Source organism: Rhinolophus sinicus, linkage group LG07, assembly GCF_036562045.2.
Source record: "Rhinolophus sinicus isolate RSC01 linkage group LG07, ASM3656204v1, whole genome shotgun sequence".
Taxonomy (NCBI): Eukaryota; Metazoa; Chordata; class Mammalia; order Chiroptera; family Rhinolophidae; genus Rhinolophus; species Rhinolophus sinicus.
The window spans coordinates 7,612,349-7,631,787 of NC_133757.1; the positions used below are offsets into that span (position 1 = coordinate 7,612,349).

The window sequence follows — 19,439 nt, forward strand, 5'->3', positions numbered from 1 at the left end:
CAGGTCTTTTCAAAACTTTCACTCCTATATGAAGTAAAACTGCATTATGTTCTGCTCTGAACTGTATATGATGTATAAGCTTCCAAATATAAACCATACATAAACATGGATATTAAATTATAATTTTTTAATATGCAATTTTAAATGGTTGTGTTTTTATACAAAATATTTTCCATTTAAAGAGGGGTTTTTTTTGGTTTTTTAATTTTGGATAAGGAAATGAAATGTTATGATGTCTTCAAGACCTCCTAACTACTACGAAAGTGATTTTTTTTCGAACACATCCACCCTTCCATTCAAAATTGTTATTTTTCTTTTAAGTCCTCCATAAGCCCATCATTTTAACTAGATGAATACAGTTCTAAGCCTTTGTGTGAGGAAGAGAAATGAGAAGCTATGTCATGGCTGCATGACATAAAGGGTCATAGATTAAACAGTGGCACAGCACAGGGAACTATAAGTAGCTGGGAAATAAAGGATATTCAAAATATCTACTTCCTATGGACCAGTATGATTGCTGCCAAGTTCAACTAGAAAAAAGTAGGTTTTAAAATGTGTTACTTGACAATGAACAAGAAATAATAAACTAATATGACATTTAAGATAAAAAGGGAAATAAGCAATTTGTTCTTACGAGTTCCTGTACTCTTTTTGCCAAAAGACTCTCAATTTTTTTCAAATACACTTCCTAATACAGTTACTCAATTATTTAATTCTCCACCATTACCCACGCCCTCAACAAAACAAAAAAAGTCCCAAATTGATCCCTAGTAATACACTAGAATGGATTTTTAAACCAATGATTATTGGTAAAGAAAACAAAACAGAGAAAGAATGGCTCCATAAAAAAAGGTGAACCAAACTAATTTTCTTTCATAATCAGGATTATTATGATCAGTATAACATGTTACAGCACCGTAACATAAGCAACTAAACTGCATCATATAAAATTGCCATTTTTTAGTACATGAAAATGGTGGTACATTGGCAATTTCACATGGTTCAATTTAATATCTCCCTCTTAAGTTTTCATGAAAGAGATACAAGTCTTGATCAAAACATTTAAAAGTGACACAAAGCTGGTATTGATGGCTAATATAGTGGTTGGCGGAATCAAGATTGTAAAAGATTCTCACCAGTTGGAATGAAGAGATAAAATTATTAAGAACAACTGAATAAAAAGACAGATTTAAAATTCTGCACTACATACAGAAAAACCAATGCGCTAATCACACCATAGAAATCTGGCTTCAAAAGAGTCTGTGTGGGGGCCGGCACGGTGGCTCAGGCGGTTGGAGCTCCGTGTTCCTAAACACCGAAGGCTGCCGGTTCGATTCCCACATGGGCCAGGCCAGATGACTCAGTTGGTTGCAGGGTGAGCTCTCAACCACAAGGTTGCCGGTTCGACTCCCACAAGAGATGGTGGGCTGCTCCCCCTGCAATTAACGGAGGCAACTGGACCTGGAGCTGAGCTGCACCCTCCACAACTAAGACTGAGAGGAAAACAACTTGACTTGGAAAAGTCCCAAAGTACACACTGTTCCCCAATAAAGTCCTGCTCCCCTTCCCCAATAAAATCTTAAAAAAAAAAAAAAAAAAGTCTGTGTGAAAAAGATACAGCTGAGTGCTTAAGGTACACGCTTCCGGCTACAGCCAAAGTGAACTATTCTCGGGACGTGCCATAGGCATCTTGCTTTGACTTCTTTGCCCATGCTGTTCTTTGAGCACTGGAAGGAATGCCCACTTCTTCACCTCTTGGCCAGAACCATACCCACACTGCTAATAGGTCAGTTTCAAATGGTACCACCTCCATGAAGACGGTAACTCGCTCTGATACTATAATCACACCCTCCCTCTGAATTCCAGGTTTATGTTTCCTTCTGTGTAATAAACATTTTCTATTCTGCAGTTATCAACTTTTACCGTTTCCCCGAAAACGAGACCTAGCCGGACCATCAGCTCTAATGCGTCTTTTAAAGCAAAAATTAATCTGAGACCTGGTCTTATTTTAATATAAGACCGGGTATAATGTAATATAATATAATATTGGATCTTATATTAATTTTTGCTCCAAAAGACACATCTGAGCTGATGGTCCGGCTAGGTCTTATTTTCGGGGAAACATGGTAGCTCTGTTTAAGTGGGAAGTACTGATACAGGCAGGAATTCTGGGAAGGAGAATCCATTATATATGAAGACAGAAAAACAAGGAGTTTTAAATAAAATTCAGGATAAACCATCTGTAAGTCACCTAGATCTTGTGAAGAGACGAACAACGGAGAGAAGAGTAGCAGAACTGTGCAGTGGCCTGCACTGGAGAGAAGAACCAAAAACTGAAATTGAGTACATAGTAATGAGAGGCCATCAAGGGGAACGAGATTACTTTCCACCTTGGGAAACGGCGTTTGGGAGGGGACTGTGCCACAGATAAAGATGAGGTCATAAAAAAGAGGAACCTGATGTATGTTAAAAAAAAAAAAAAGAGTAGAAATAAACTTTTGATTTCTGCTGACCTGTTGCTTCTCCCACTGACTCTGGTCAAGTAAGTGAAGGTGATCGTGTAGGAGCACAGCAAGGTTACCAACACCCAAGAAAGTTGGTGATACCGAGAGATACAGGAATAAAACAAGAATGTCAGTAAACTCTTAAGGATAAGGATAGAGAAAAGACAGTTCCTGGCAAAAAAAGTCTCATACAAGTCAGCACTCAGATAATATACACTGAATTAAAACACAAATTATCCTCCAAAAGTTGAAAGACTGCATGTAGATAAAAGTCTAAACTTACTTTATAGAATCAGAGGGCAAAAGGAGGATTAATGGGTAGAAGATACAAGGAACGAGGCATGGCTCACAGGACAAATAATAATTAAAGGTGTCTCAAATATAATACATACTTTTTAGTAATGTGTTGTTCAAACAACACCTAAGGTGAAGATCAGGGATAAATGGGTTCTTGCATTTAAGGAGGTTGAATTAATACCAAGGTCCCTTAAAACTCGAATTCTATATAATCAAATATAAATGCACTTGCATGTATGTCCCTTTCTCTAACCAAAAATCAGTACAGGGTGGTGAAGAATACTAGCCCTTGGCGGGGGACCTAGTCCCTGCTGTGAAAGAGACTGGAACCTCCCACCAGTCACTCCCCTTGCTCTTGCTCTCACCTTTAGGCTCCTCGGGGCCTGAGGAGCCCCTGAGCTGCATCTCAGTCTCAATAGAGTTTCACAGGTAAAGAAAACCTAAAACTGCTCAACAGATGATCTCTACTGCAAGGTCTCTAAGTCCTTAAAATTAGGGTTCTAGGGGCTCCGGCGAGCTCAGTTGGTTAGAGCTCAGTGCTCTTAGCAACAAGGTCGCCAGTTCGATCCCCACATGGGCCACTGTGAGCTGCGCCCGCCACAACTAGATTGAAACAACTACTTCACTTGGAGCTGATGGGTCCTGGAAAAACACACTTAAATAAATAAAAGTTTAAAAAAAAAACACCTTTAAAGAAAAATTAGGATTCCAATTTTTAATTTGTGGCATTTACACCCAATGATTTACAAGGCAACAATAAAATCAAAGTGGATTTCATCTCACAAATAGCATTACAATGGCTGACACTCAAGTCTGACACTACACGATGGAAGGCCTACGTATATGCGTGAAGAGTGTCAACAGTTTCAGTAGTTTATTTACCAAAAGACAGTAGTCTATATCCTACAGACAGCACCTTAAATCTAAATGATTTTAAAACTTTCTACCAGAGATAGTGTTTCTCTCCCAAGGGAGGAAAAACATATGTGCTGCATAAATTTTTATCAAATAAACTTAGTTTCATCTTCTGAAATGCAAATAAGACAGTAGGAATTGGGGGTGCAGGGCAGGGAGAGTGCAGCCAGTAGAAATAAATCTAAATATATACTGTTTAGAAAGACCAATCTAACATCAGTATAGTATGTCAAATACTTTAATAATTAAAATTCTTGTATGCTTTTAAAGAAAGGTAACCCTTTGGACTTCACAAACCTGTGGATTATCCATGTACCATACAAAACTATCTTCTCTGGTATCCAGGATGAAGTACCTTCGAAGAAATTTCCCACTATTTTCATTTTCTTCAATGTCTAGAAAACCACAAATGCGATTCTGACGATCCACATAAGGCATTTCTGAGCTTGAACATTACACTGCAAAACAAAAACATTAACAGCAAGTATTTCTCAATGGACCTTCAAGCATAAAATGTGCTACGATATGATTTGTTCAACAAGGAGCCTATTTTCCAGCATTAGATGGGGGCCGGTTAATGTGTATACGAGTACACACAAAGCATGGGCAAAAATTGCTTTTGAAATTAAGCTTATTATGAGTGGTTACTAAGCGCAACTGTTCACATTGATGAGGACAAAGGAGAGCTATTCACCTCAGCTAAATAATTTACTTACCTTTTTCCCTAAACAAACCCAAGTGAGCCAAAAAAATAGCTACCCAGACTTTAATTTCCTCACTTGTAAATCGAGATAAATGAACTTTCAGACTGTTTTAGAATATTTTTAAATTCACAAAACAGTAGCTAACCCTTATTGACCACTTACTTACTACATGCTAGGCTCTGTGTGAGTCTTTTCCATGCACTTTCTCAATTAATACTCAAAATGACCCTATGAGTAGGCATCATCTCCCCCATTTCAGATTAAGAAGCTTAACACTGAGAAGGGGAAGTGATTTTCCAAGATTAGAGAAATAGTAGGTAATGAGTCAAAACATGAACCAGATTCTTAGACTCTCAAACTTGTATCTTAATCTCTACAGCATCCTGTCTCTCTAAAACCCTTTGAATTGTTAAAACTATAATGAATCAAAATAAAGTTAGCTAACATCATGAAGAGATAAGCAAGTATTATGTGCCTCCAGATGGAAGACACAAACATTACCAATGAAGTGAACAGACTGTAACAAAAAAAATTTTTATCTGAATCTGATCAAGTCTCTAGATCTATGTCCAACCATCAATTAATAGGAAATAAAGAAAACAGAGGAAGTCAATAAGCAAAACTCAGGGACTCAATAAGTAAAAGCCAAATTGTGGGAAACAACAGGACAAAGAGCCCAGTTCTGTCAGCAAATAAATTACTACAGGGAAAAATAAGAGAGAGAGGTTATAGATTAAAAAGACTTCAGAGGCATATCGTATGCTGATTCTGAAGTACTGAAATTTTTATTGTAGTGATTAAAGTTCAAAACCATGGTGGGTAAAAAGCAGTGTTTAGTCATTTTTCTCTAGAAACTATATATGTGATTCCTTCCTGATGTTATGCAAACGTGCAGACCTTTTCTATTCTGGTACTTCTTTAGGCAGCACCAACATCTTTTGGCAGGTTGAATTTATTTATGGAACTAGTTCTTCAGTTAAAGGCTCAAGAAAAGTTTAACTCACAATGAAAATTCAATTTAGTATGCAACCTGATATATTGCATATCTAAATCACCATTCTGTGTGCAGCCAGAGACATGGTGAAACATATCAAAAAGTTTTAAATAAAACTATCCATTAACTTTGCATGTATGTGTTATTATAAATCTGGCATTCAGAGATAATTTCTTTAAAGAACTTACCCAAAGTTTTTAAAAATTTCTAAAATGTAATCAAAACTTGAAAAATTAATATACTGTACTAACATATGCTACAGGTAAAAACTATCAACTTGCATGGTACTGCCTTGAGGGAGAGATAGATCAAAAAAACAGAATTGAGGAGCCGGCCCGGTGGCTCAGGCAGTTAGAGCTCCGTGCTCCTAACTCCGAAGGCTGGCGGTTCAATTCCCACATGGGCCAGTGGGCTCTCAACCACAAGGTTGCCAGTTCAACAACTCGAGTCCCGCAAGGGATGGTGGGCAGCGCCCCCTGCAACTAAGATTGAAGCACCTTGAGATGAGCTGCCTCCCAGATGGCTCAGTTGGTTGGAGCGCGGGCTCTCAACCACAAGGTTGCTAATTCGATTCCTCGACTCCTGCAAGGGAGGGTGGGCAGTGCCCCATGCTACTAGCAATGGCAACTGGACCTGGAGCTGAGCTGCGCCCTCCACAACTAAGACTGAAAGGACAACAACTTGACTTGGAAAAAAAGTCCTGGAAGTATACACTGTTCCCCAATAAAGTCCTGCTCTCCTTCCCCAGTAAAAATCTTAAAAAAAAAAAAAAAAAAAACAGAATTGAGAACCCAAAGATAAACCCATACACCTATGGCCAACTGATTTTCAATAAGGAGTCATGATGCAATGGGAAAACTGCCTCTTCAACAAATGGTGCTGGGACAACTGTATATCCACATGCTAAGGAACAAAACTGGACCGCTACCTCACACCATATACAAAAATTAACAATCTAAATGTAAGAGCTAAAACTATAAAACTTTATGAAAGTATAGGAGTTAATCTTCATGACCTTGGATTTGGTGATAAGTTCTTAGATATAACAGCAAAAGCACAAACAACAAAAGAAAAAAATATGATAAACTCAATTTCCTAAAAATTAAAAACATTTTTGCACCAAAGGACTTAAGAAAATGAAACAACCAAAAAAAAAAAAAATAAAAAAATAAAAAAAATAAAAAAAAAAAAGAAAATGAAACAACCTACAGAATGGGAGGGAATACTGCAAATTATGTATCTGATAAGGATCTAGTATCCAAATACATAACTAACTCTCACAACAAAATACATAGGACAATAACCTCAAAACCCAGTTTCAAAATGGGAAAAGGACTTGAAAAGACATTTCTCCCAAAGAAGATAATACAAATGATCAACCAGAATACAAAAAACTGCTCAATATTATTTGTCATTAAAGAAATATAATTCAAAACCTGAATGAGATACCACGTCACACCCACTAGGATGGATATAATTAAAAGAGAGGAAAATAACCAGTTTTGGGAACCACGTGGAGAAATTGGTACCCTCCTACATTGCTAGCGGGAATGTAAAATGGTACAAAAACTATGTAAAACAGTTTGGTAATTCTTCAAAAGCAAACAGAATTAGCATGCAACATTTCTACTCCTACGTATTTATCCAAAAGTACTGAAAACAGACACTCAAACACTTATACCTGAATGTTCATGGCAGCACTATTCACAATAGCCAAAAAATTAAAACAGCCCATATGTCCAACAGAATGAACAAAATGTGGTATATATCCATACAATGAAATATTATCCAGACATAGAAAGGAATAAAGTACTGCTACAAGCCAACCAATCAAAATTCCAACAGTATATTTTATAAAAATTGACAAGGCGATTCTAATGTGTATACACACACACATACACACACACACACACACACGTAAATGCAAATAACTTAAAAAGCCAAATCTAGTTCCCAAAGAACAGACTTACACTACTTGATTTCAAGATTTACAATAAAGCTACAGAAATAATGACAGTGGAGGATTGGTAAAAAGACAGATATAATAAATCAGTGGAACAGAACAGCATCCAGAAACAGACCCATACATATACTGTCAATTGATTTTCAACAAAGATGCCAAGACAATTCCATATGGGAAGGATGGTCTCTCAACAAATGGCACTGGAACAATTAGCAATCCATGTGGAAAAAAATTAACTCGAAATGGATCAGAGACCTAATGTAAAAGCTATACTAATAAAGCTTCTACAAAATACATAGGACAAAGTCTTCATGACCTTGGGGAGTAAACAAAGATTTCTTAGATAATACACAAAGAACCTGAACCATATAATGGTTAATATATTGGATTTAATCAAAATTAAGAACAGTTCTTTGAAAACAACCATTAAGAAATCAAAAGACAAGCCACAGAATGAGAAAACACTCAGTATACATACATCTATCAAATAACTGATATCCAAGAACAGGCAAAGAATTATTAAGGAAAGTTTAATAAGATGAACCAAATAGGAAAATAGGCAACAAATATGAACAGACAAGCCAACAAAGAAGACATATAAATACTAAATAAGCACATATAAAGATGGTCATCATTAGTCAGAAAGGTATCACAAATAAAAACCAGGAGGTACCACTATATACGCAGTAGAATGGAAAAAAAAAAAAAAAACAAAACATAAAAAACTGACAATACCAAAAGCTGACAAGAATGTGGAACAAATGAACCCTCTCCCATACACTGCTAGTGGGAATGCAAAACAGTACGGAAACATGGGAAGACAATTTGGCAGATTCTTACGAAGTTAAATATACCCTTACAGTATGAACCAGCAATCCCACTCCTAGGTATTTCTCCAAGTGAACCGAAAGCTTACGTTCACACAAAAACCTGTGGAAAAGTTTATAACAATATTATTCATAACTGGCAACAGCAGGAACAACCCAAATGTCCTTCCACTGGTAAATGAATAAACTGTAGTACATCCAATACGATGGAATACTACCCAGCAATATAAAGGAACAGCTATTGGTACATACCACATGGGTAAATTTCAAATTTATTTTGCTAAATGAAGTAGCCGGACCAAAAAAAGGCTATAGGGACAGAGAACAGGTCAGTGGGTAGAGGAGGGGCTGACTTTAAAGGGTAATTTTTGGAGTAATGTACCTGCTCTGTATCTTCAAGGTGGTGGGATACATGATTATGTATTTATCAAAACTCGTATGCCCGTACACCAAAGACGGCACACTGCATACAAATGGATAAAAAAAGAAAACTGATAAAACTACTGATAAAAACTACTCTGATACAACAGATCAGAGTTGCTGGGGCTTGGAATCGGGAGAAGGGCTGAGTGAAAAGGAACACGAGGGAAGTTTTTTTTGGTGATGTTAACTATTGTGTATCTTGATTGTGGTGGAGTTTACACAATTATATGCATATGTCAAAACGTGTAGAACTGTACACGAAAATGGGTAAAATTTACTATATGTAAATTACACCTCAAAAATCCTGAATTCTAAAAAAAGATGCCATACACATCACCAGAATAGCTAAAATTAAATGGAATGACAATACCAAATGTTATCAAAGATACGGTGCATCCAGAATGTATATATTGCTGATGGGAATGTAAAATGGTACAACGACTATGGAAAAAGTTCTGATAACAAAAGCAAACATACACCTACTCTATGACCTAGCCATTCCATTCCTAGGTATTTACTCAAGAGAAATGAAAACATACATGCATGCAAAGACTAATTCATAAATATTTACAGCAGCTTTATTCATAATAGCCCCAAACTAAAACAACCCAAATGTCAATCACCAGGTAAATAAAATGTGGTGTCTATACAATGTATTAGCACTCTACACTATAAAGGGACTACTGCTACATGCAACAATACAGTCAAAACTCATCAGATTGTAAACTTTAGGCAGATAGTGTATTGTATGTTAACCAATTCCAAAAAGTTAATTGAAAAATCCAGTAGCAATAAACAACTTAGGTATCTACTGATACAGAGATAAAATAAAATGCCATCTGAACAATTTGGAAGGAGGGAATGGATGAAGGCGGCATGGCCTGGGTTGACAGCTGTTGGGGTTAAATGATAAGTACTGTAGTTACATGATTCTGTCTACTCTTGTGGATGTTCACAATTCTTCATAATAGAAAAGTTCAAAAAAATGAATAAACCTATACCACACAGAGATACCATTTCTCACCTATCAAACTGGCAAAAATTCAAAAGCTTAACACACTACAATGGTGAGACTGTAAGAAATTAGGGACTCTTACATTGCTAGTGAGAAAGCAAAATGGTACAACCCTAGAGACATGGATTTGGCACTGTTTACCAAAATCACGTAATTCTTTTATCCCTATGAACTAGCAGTCCTACTTGGTATTCTAATTTTGAAACTATGTATATGAGTATTTTTTGTGCATTTAGGATAATGTAAACATTGATGCTATAATTGTATTTGAAATAAAAGTAATAAAGCAGTTGTTATTAGGAACCATTTCATCTCCCAGACCTGTGAATGTTGCAGTGTCCCAGGGAGTGGTCCACAGACCTCTTTTCTATATATATATGCGCAGTCTTAGTAAGCTCACTCATTCTCATAGGTCTAAACACCAGTGACTTCCAAAACTGCTATCTCTATCCCTGGACACAGAACTCCCGACTCATGTACAGAAGGTGCAAGGGAAAAAAAAAACTATACACATTTTGAGAAAGGAAAAACTGCATTAAAATTGTAACACTCAATATATATCAGTAACAAAAGATGAATACAAGTCACACTTGACATCTGCAATTACAAGAGGTGCTCAAAGTGGTTCCATGAGCGTCCCGACACTTCTAATTATGGCAAACGACTGCTTGAGCAACGTTGACCAAAGTGACACCTTTCTTAAAATGTGTTTACATTTTCCTGGCACCCTCTGTATACAACCGCCTGCTCTACAGACCCACTGCCTCCCTAACAGCCATCTCACACTTAACAAAGCTCCAGGTCGTGCTCCCCATCTCAGTGAATAGCCACTCCCTTCTCCAGCTGCTCCGGAGCCACACTTGACTAAGTCTTCTCTTTCTCTCATTCCACGTCCAATCCTTCAGCAAATCCTGTTGGCTCCATCTTCAAAACACATCCCGAATCCCAGCATTTCTCCCCACTTGCACTGCTGCCACTGTGGTGCAAGCCGCCATCGCCTCTCAGCGGGATCACTGCGATGGTTTCCTTGCTTCTGCCCTGGCCCCCTTCACGCTCATCTCAGCAGTCAGAGATTCCCATTAAAACATATATTCAACTGGTTATTCAATAAATACTTATACATGTTACTACCTGCCAAGCATTATTCTAAATATTTAAATGTCAGTTTATTTAACCCTTATAACAACAATTTTACAGATGAGAAAACAAAGGCACAGAAGATTTTAAAAATAACTTGTCCAAGGTTAGATGGTTGGGAAGTGGCAGAGCCAGGATTCAAGACCGGACGGCTCCAGAGCCCATGTTCTTCAATACGATGTAATAATACTCTTCTGAAAACTTCAACTTCGGCTCTTTATTAGAATAATCTGCAAGTTTTTGAAAATCCTGAGGCCTAGACTAGAACTCCCAGACTAACTAAATCACAAAGTCTGGAGATGGGATCTAGGCATCAGTACATTTTCAAGCCCCCCAGGTAACTCCAGTGTTCAGCCAGAGTTAAGAACCACTGCTCTGATGCAACGCATCTCACGCCAAGTAAAAACCAAAGCCCTCACACAGACATACAGGCCTCACCTACCCACCCCTTCACCCATCACTCACTCATCTGCCCACTGGACTCTTGCTACATCACACAAGCTCCCCACTCACCGCCTTTTAACTCGAATGTCCTTTTCTCAGTGAAGCCTTCCCTTGACACGCTATCCACAACTGCAAATGCTCCAAACTGTCCTGCTACTTCCCACCTCCTGCCCCTGCTTCTCCTTCTTAGCATTTATTGCTAACAAACAATGTCATTGACTTATTTACCTCTTTCTTGTCTGTTTCCCCACACTGGAATGTATGTTCCATGAGAGCAGGGACTTTTTTTCTGTTTTCTATTGTTTCTCCACTGCTGAAAACAGTGGCTGGTACATGGAAGACACTCAATAATTATTTGCTGAATGAAGCATTAAGAAACCCATAATTACTGCACCAATATGAATGTTTAATTTTTCCAAATAAAAAGTTGCTTTTTCCTCATCAGACAAGAAATCATTTAGCAGATTTAATTGACTGGTCTGTTTAGATGATGGAAGGAAAAAGGTTCAAACACTGTATTTCTGTTTGGATTTATATTTTTAGTAAAGCTAGTATGAGGCAAAAATAGATAAAATTATATTAGTAAAACCTCATCAAAATTTATCCTTCAGTATTACTTATGCTCTAAGATGTAATTAGATAACACAATCAGTAATAAGCTAACAAACTCACAGTTAATACTTCATCAGTCAGGAACCAGGAAGTAAGCCAAAAAACAAACACAAAACAAAAATCAGAAAGAAAAAGAAAGAAACATTAAATTCTGCAGTGAGACCTCCTTAGGCCCACAGGACTTCACCATTACTTGTGAACTAGATGTTGGGTGGGACTAACCCTGTTGTCCCAAAATTGCTGACAAACAGAAAGCTGAGGATATACAGACATCAAGGATCAAACATCTGTTGAGTCCAGTACTAACACCCCTTCCCTCCCCCCCACACACACACCCACCCACCCCTTAGGGCTCTGGCACCCTAACCAATGCTTTACCATCATTCCACACTATACAAGCAGTTGACAGAGGAGAGAGAAATAAATTAGAAAGAAGTCTTTCAAGTCTTCAGGGAGAGCACAGGGAAAGAAAGGGGGTTTCACCCAAAAACCGTGGCAGGGGACACCCAAGAGTCATTCACCAAGAGAAGAAGTACCTACAAGAAGGAGACACTGGGGGGCAGACGGGTGGCTCAGTTGGTTAGAGCGCGAGCTCTGGGCAATGGTGCTGTCAGTTCGATTCCCACATGGGCCAGAGAGCTGCGCCCTCAGCAACTAGAATGAAGTCAATGAGCTGCCGCTGCCGCTCAGCTCCCGGGTGGCCAGATGGCTCAGTTGGTTGGAGCGGAGGTTCTCAACCACAAGGTTGCCGGTTCGATTCCAGCAAGGGCTGCGCCCCCTGCAACTAACAACGGTGACTGGACCTGGAGCTGAGCTGCGCCCTCCACAACTAAGACTGAAAGGACAACTTGACTTGGATGGAGCTGATGAGTCCCGGGAAAAACACTACTGTTCCCCAACAAAAAGTACTGGAAGTACACACTGTTCTCCAATAAAGTCCTGTTCCCCTTCCCCAATAAAATCTTTATTAAAAAAAGGAGACATTGGGGAGATGGGGAGACATTGGCATCTCATTCTCCAGTTCAAAGTCTGCTTATTTAGTGGACCAAGTGACTGACCCTATGCCTACTGGAGAAAGGGGGAAAAAGAGAATTGATGAGAAATGGCAGGGCAGACAAAGGGGGAACACTTAAGCAGCCTGCATGCCACCACTTGGCATCAAAAGGAATGTGTTTCCAGTGGGTTAAGTGGACACTGCAGAAGGTGGCTGGACTTGAGCTATCTTGCTGGCATCGAAAACTGTGGCTGCAGAGAGAGAAGATCCCCAACCCACCTCATGCTTACACGCTCAGGACCCAGGGGACGGACTGACAGGAAAGGAACAAGGAGGTGGGAGTGTAGTTTGGAAAAGGTTGACCTACAGCAAATTTCATATTCAGAAACTCTGTGTAAGGGGAGCCGCCATGAGAAATACCACCAAAAATTCCAGTTTGGGTGCCTGTCAGTGGATATCGGTGCCTCACCGCTCTTAATCAAAAGAGGGCTTTAATATTAGGTTGGTGCAAAAGTAATTGTGGTTTTTGCATGTTTTTAACCTTTCAAACCGCAATTACTTTCGCACCAACCTAATAGTACCAGGTAAGAAATACTTGTCCTTTTTCTTCTGACTAGTCCCTGTCCAAGTAGATCCCAGAAGGGCAAAGAGAAAGCGGTATCCTGGGGGGTGTACCACAATCCCTCCTCACTCCAAGTGCTGCAAGCGCAAGAGGCCTGACAATGGGATAAGGGAAGAGAGGAGCTTTCAATTGAATAGGAGACTGAAGGTTTAAACTGAAGTAGATTAGACTGCAGCTTTTAATAGCTGTAAACGTACAAAAGCCATCATTTGCCCAAGATGTCACAGGAGAAAGGAGAAAGAGGAATATCCTACAAATCACAGTTGAAAGCAGTGAATATTGAAGAACCAACAGTTTTGTGTTCGTTCTCACCAAGCTCAGACTGCTCACTAACCTGATGACACACTGAACAGCAGCAGTGTCCTCAGCAATGAGAGGGGACACCTGACATGGAAATTCCCAGGGGGGACTTACTGTACTGGGTAAGATGCTACATTAGAAGTCCTCTGAGACTGCTTCCAATTCTAAGTGCCTGTGATTGTCCTTTCTTCAAGAAGAGGGTAAACTGAATACAGAATCCAGAGTTCAATGGTTAAACTCATAAAAAGCGAGGCTGCGTAAAGGGATAAAAATCACAACTTTTGGAGAATAAAACTACCAGATTGACAAATCTGATAAGCATTCTATGTAGGAAAAAAATACTTAAGACTTAAAAATGTTTAAATATTTAAAACTCTCAGACTTATTTAAATGTTTAAAAATATCCTACACGACTGATTTTCTTTTACAGTCAACAGAAATTTCAGTGCAAAAAGTTTATGATATAAAATCCCCAAAACACACCTTATGATTTTATTGATATGTGGTATATAAAACTGAAAACAACTAAAGAAGAAGACAAACAAATGAAGAAACAAAAACTCACAGACACAGACAATAGTTTAGTGGTTACCAGAGGGTAAGGGGGGAGGGGAATGGTAGATGAGGGTAAAGGGGATCAAATATATGGTGATAGAAGGAGAACTGACTCTGGATGAACACACAATGTGAGATATAGATGATGTAATACAGAATTGTACACCTGAAATCTATGTAATTTTACTAACAACTGTCACCCCAATAAACTTTAAATAAATAAAATAGGGGGGGGAAAATCCCCAAAATACTATCTTCCTGAATCAAAGCAATTCAACTAATCAAAAGGCTTACCAAAATAAACACAAACATGTTTGCTGAAATATCTTTTAGGAATTATAAGCTCACATTCTTTATGACACAGGAGCTACTAAGAAAAAATACCACTTAAGAGTTCAAATGGTTTGTTACTCATTAAGCATAACAGAGTCCTATTGCTATAAGAACTACCAGCAGGAATTTTGATTTTTAAAAAGAAATACCCCATTTTTTATGTTTCTAAAAATAATTACAAATTATAGAGAAGCATCCAAAACTACCAAAAGTTTCTGCCTTAAGAACTCGTTTCTGACACTACATCAGTAAATTTCCAAATGCTGTGTACTTACAAAATGGTCAAAAGAATTAAACCCAAATTTTAACATTTATCTCCTATTGATGCCATTTTATTGTATCATTGCAGATCTGAAGTGAGAGAGAGGTAATTCTCTTGAAATGTAATATCAAGTTTTCGTATTACCAAAAGCAAAATGCTCAAGCATGTGAAAAGGTAGTATTTGGATATTACCACTGCTATAGTACTTGAAATTTCTAACAAAACCAGAGTATAACTATTTTCACATCTGAATAATTACTACATTTTATTCATAAATTATTTATCTTCCCCATTCTTAAATGAGTTATTTACACAACTATTTGATATCAAGCAATATTTCAACAGCAAAGTGGGTTAATTATGCTAATAAATTACTTCATAGATTTCATTCTGGGTTAGGAAATCCATAGAGTCAAAATAACTGTGGGTTTTACAGTACGACTATAAGAACTTTCAGGCTTAAGTTAAAGTCTTTTTTTTTTTAAGTGCATTAAATGTTTTTAGAGAAAAAGTCTCTATGAAATTATAAAATGTTTCCATCTTTCCCAAGTATTTTTCTAGGAGTTTTCGATATATCCTATCCTACACGTTAACAACGCACGAGTATTGCCCAGTGACTTTTTAAACAAAATAATCCAATGCTATTCTTAATGTCTTTAAACATTTCTAAAAAGGTCCTTCCGGCTTATGAACTCATGGCAATTTCCTTAACAATTGTATACTTATCCTGTTTTACTGTCTCTCCTAGTCTATGACAAACTCCAATTTACACACCACCTCTCTTTCCTATTTTTGCTACATTGCTAAAATTGGAAAATGAAAAGATACAAACCTGCTACCTCCCCCCAAAGCAACAATAAAAATAACAAAGTAAAGTGCGATCTGAAGCAGCTTCAACCCATACGTTGTTAACCTCAAAAAGTGATCCACTGCTTTTTGAGCACAAAGGACAAATTCACAGTCAGCTTGCTTGATGCAGGTACACCCTTCAAGAGCAATCTGTGGATGGATACACTGCATGGTTTATAGCACTATAAAATAAATTAACTATTAACCCCAATGCTGCTAAGCTTAAATATACTGTTTAAATACATAAGTATTCTAAAATGCAATTTCTCTCAGGAGCACTAAACAACTCTATTTAGGGAAACAGATTTTGCCACAAGTGTGTTACTGTGAAAATCTGAGTTTGCAAAGTAATAGGCATTTTAGTCAGAATAAATCGTACTATTTCTGAAATAACAGTGCAAGTTCTTCAGATGGTGAAGAAAAACATAGTTTTATAAAACGATTGAAGGTTTCCTCTGAATCACACAAAGCTTAACCAAGTTTGGCTGAGAAGTGTTTCGATGGCGTTAAACTCACAGAAACGTCTGAGCTGAGTGCGCGGAGGGAAATAAAGCGGCCCGGTCAGCAGCGCTCAGATGCAAGACAATGGCTCGGACCTCATACCGCGCTATTGGTTCCAGTCATTAAACACACAGGAAATAAGATCTTCTAGTAAGAAAACTAATTCACGAAGGGCAATGACTTCATTACAGCAAATAAAATCTTATTAAAACAGACAACGATCAACTGTAAACCCAGAAAACAAGTGCGACAGGATCTGAAGGTGAAACGAAATCGCAGGTCGCCTGCGTGTTTCCTCCTTACACCTCCTCGTGGACCCACCCCGCACACAGCGACTGAGCTGCACTATTTACGTGCCCGGGAGCCGGCGGAGCGTGAGTGCCACCCAAGGCAGTCACACTGTAAGTAACGAGCCCGCTCTCACCGCGACAGCACTTTCCCCGCCGAGGGTCTGTCCAGGAGTCAATAAAGAGCGTACGAACCAAACCGCAAACCACTCAGGGCGGCCCCCCGGGGGGGCAGCTGGCCTCGCAGCCCACAGACCTGCGCTCCGGTCGCCTCCCTGGTCCTCCCCGTGTGACCTTGGACAAGTCACTTTCAAGTCCCGCACTAGTCCCTCGCACCACTGGGCGGCCAAGGTAAAACACTAACTTATATGATTCTGGGGCCCAGGGCGGCGCCGCCTTCTGACGCGGCGAGTCCCACAGGGAAAGGGCGTTAAAATACTAGCAAACGATGCCCGCGGCAGCTGAGCCCCCGTGGGCACAGCCCTGCAGTCGCCTCTCCGACAGGCGTCGCCCGCCGGGAATCCCCGAACAGCTGGCCGGCGCGGGGTGTCCGGGAGGAGGCTGCCATGGACTTCTGGGCAGAGCCACCGAGCAGCCCGTCGCCGGCCGCGACAGCCGCCGGCCTCCCCGCCCTCCTCGGCCGGACGCGGGGCTGAGGTCAGAAAAACAATAAAGCAGCCGCGGGAAGAGGACGCCGCTCCCTCCCGCCGCCCCAGGCTCGCGCGCGCAGGTGAGCCGACCCCGCGGCCTCGCCCAGGTGCAGCCGCGCGGGGCGCACACGTGGGGAGAGGAACCGCGGGGTCGCAAGCAGGGACCCGCGCCGCCCGCCGCCCCGCACTCACCAGCGCCCGCGGCCCCTCGGCGGACGCGCGGCCGCCTCCCAGCTCGCCTCAGCCGGCACCGCGCTCCCGAAGCCCGGCCCCGCCCACTCCGCCCGGCGCGGCCGCGCTCCTCACGCCGAACTTCACCACGGCCCTCAGCCCGGAACACCCGCACCGCCTCGGCCGCGAATCCCACAGGCGCCCAGCTGCCGGAGCGGTGCCCAGGACGGCCCGCCCGCGCACTGCGCACGCGTACCCGCGCCGCCTCTGCCCCCAGACGGCGGCCGACATTCCGGAGCGGGCACTCCCAGCGGACGAGACTACAAGTCCCGGCAGGCGCCGCGCGGATCCCGGCGGCGTGGCGGGCAGGGGATAGGGTGTCTTCCTGGTTCCAAGGGAGGCGGGCTGCAGCGCGTCGGGAAAGCTGTGCGAGGAGCTTGGGACCCCTGCGCTGCGGAGCATTCTGGGATTCGTAGTTTTCGAGGACCACAGGGCTGGCTCGGGGATGGAACTGTGATGTCATCGCTGCGAGCTCAGAGGCCTGGAGAGCTTTAAAAACAGGCTTCGTTCGTTTGCAACTAATTTGTTTGCAAGCTGTCCCATAATCGGTCCAGAAAGCATAAGTTGGCAGGCTGCTGTATGCACTGGAGAAAAACGATTTACAGCTCTGCGCGCCAATTCTTCGCTCCAAACCATATCTCCCTCCCTAAAGCTGTAGCTCCACCTCCTACTTAAAAGGACAGGAGGCTAAGAGAAACTTAAAGGATTGGTTGAAATTCTTGCAGGAAGGATGGAGCATAAATATGTAGTCTCATAAATATCTATTCATAAATACTTAACATTTATCTGTTGAGCACCTACTTTGTGCCAAGTCCCGTGATAGGCACTAGGCATACATCTGAGAACAAGACACCCGTCCTGCTTTCATGGAGTCTGCAATCTGTAAGGGGAGCTGGTCCGTAAGCAAGATAACTACAGATTTTAATGCAGTGGAGAAACTGAGCAAGTTAAAGAGATAGATAGTGAGGGAGGAGGGGTTCTTTATAGAGGGTGGTCAGGGAAGGCTCTCTGAGAAAGTGATATTTGAACTGAAACCTGAAAATGAGAATTATTCAGACATGCAAAGATCTGGGAAAGAATTGTATGCCACACCTTTCACAATGCATGGCACACACTCGGCTCTCAATAAACATTTGTTCCATTTCGGTCCTCCTTCCTTTCCTTCCCCTGCACAGCCTTAGATCACATCCTTCCCCCTTCGAAATCTGTATCAACACCTTTCAGAACATCCTTCCTATGTGAAGATGTACAGGAGACAAATCAATGTCCAGCGGTAAGGCAAGCTAGGACGATGTCCAGCTGCTAGGACAGAAAACAGGTAAATGCCAATGAGCCTGGTGACATGGTGGGAACCCTAACTACTTAACCTTTCTTTATCTGTGAACTGGGTTAAAAGTCTGGGCCCTCGACCTGGCCTCCTGACTCCATTCTGTTTATAAGGCAGAAAATCGATTTGGAGTTTGTCTCTGTTAGGATCCTAAAGGAAGCTTAGACATTATCTCATCTGAATCAGAGGTTAAGTGAAAGACAACCTTAGACTTATCTTTGGAGATTTACCTGTGTGACCTTAGGCATCGTGTGACCTCAACTGCTCACCTTACAGAATGTTCTCAGAGTCCCTTAAGTTGATGGAGGTGAAAACACCTTGCAAACTGCTTGGAATGCCCTCATCCTGGCTCTTTCAGACTTCTCATCTTCAACCATTTCCCAGATGATTGCTCTGTCAGCTTTTGAAAGCCCTTAGCTGTGTGGCCTTGCGGACACCTGTTTTCTAGAGGCCTCATGTCTCCACCTATACAATAGTTGAAAGTGCTTGGCTTCATTACAGTTTATGAACTGGCCAGAGCACTATTTCCTCTGATCCACAATGCTGTTTTGTTTGTTTTTTTAATTTCTCTTTTAACTGAATATGTGGTTAACATTTAATAGTAGGGAGCATTCACATAAAAATCCAGATGTCATCTGCCTGATCCCTCTAAACATTTGAGCTTGCCTTTCCTGGCTAGAAGGTCTGGAAGGG

The 19,439-nt window shown here is 40.7% G+C and overlaps 1 protein-coding gene across 15 annotated transcripts in view; it reads right to left on the reverse strand.

Annotated features, from left to right (window-relative positions):
* PLEKHA1 (pleckstrin homology domain containing A1) overlaps window positions 1-17,521 on the reverse strand; it is a 58,214-nt gene extending 40,693 nt beyond the window's left edge. For 6 of the 15 annotated variants that reach the window (XM_074338922.1, XM_074338924.1, XM_074338923.1 and 3 more), the window contains exons 1-2: window positions 17,381-17,521; window positions 4,014-4,174 (exon numbers count right to left, since the gene is read on the reverse strand). In XM_074338922.1, coding sequence (XP_074195023.1) covers window positions 4,014-4,154 — 141 coding nt within the window. In that variant the 5' untranslated portion in view covers window positions 4,155-4,174; window positions 17,381-17,521. Of the gene's footprint in view, window positions 1-2,513; window positions 2,535-4,013; window positions 4,175-16,266; window positions 16,287-16,675; window positions 16,697-16,794; window positions 16,817-16,902; window positions 17,043-17,380 lie in introns of those variants that run through there. The other 9 variants (XM_074338919.1, XM_074338917.1, XM_074338909.1 and 6 more) reach the window with 5 other exon arrangements.
* Between the last annotated feature and the right edge of the window lie 1,918 nt (window positions 17,522-19,439).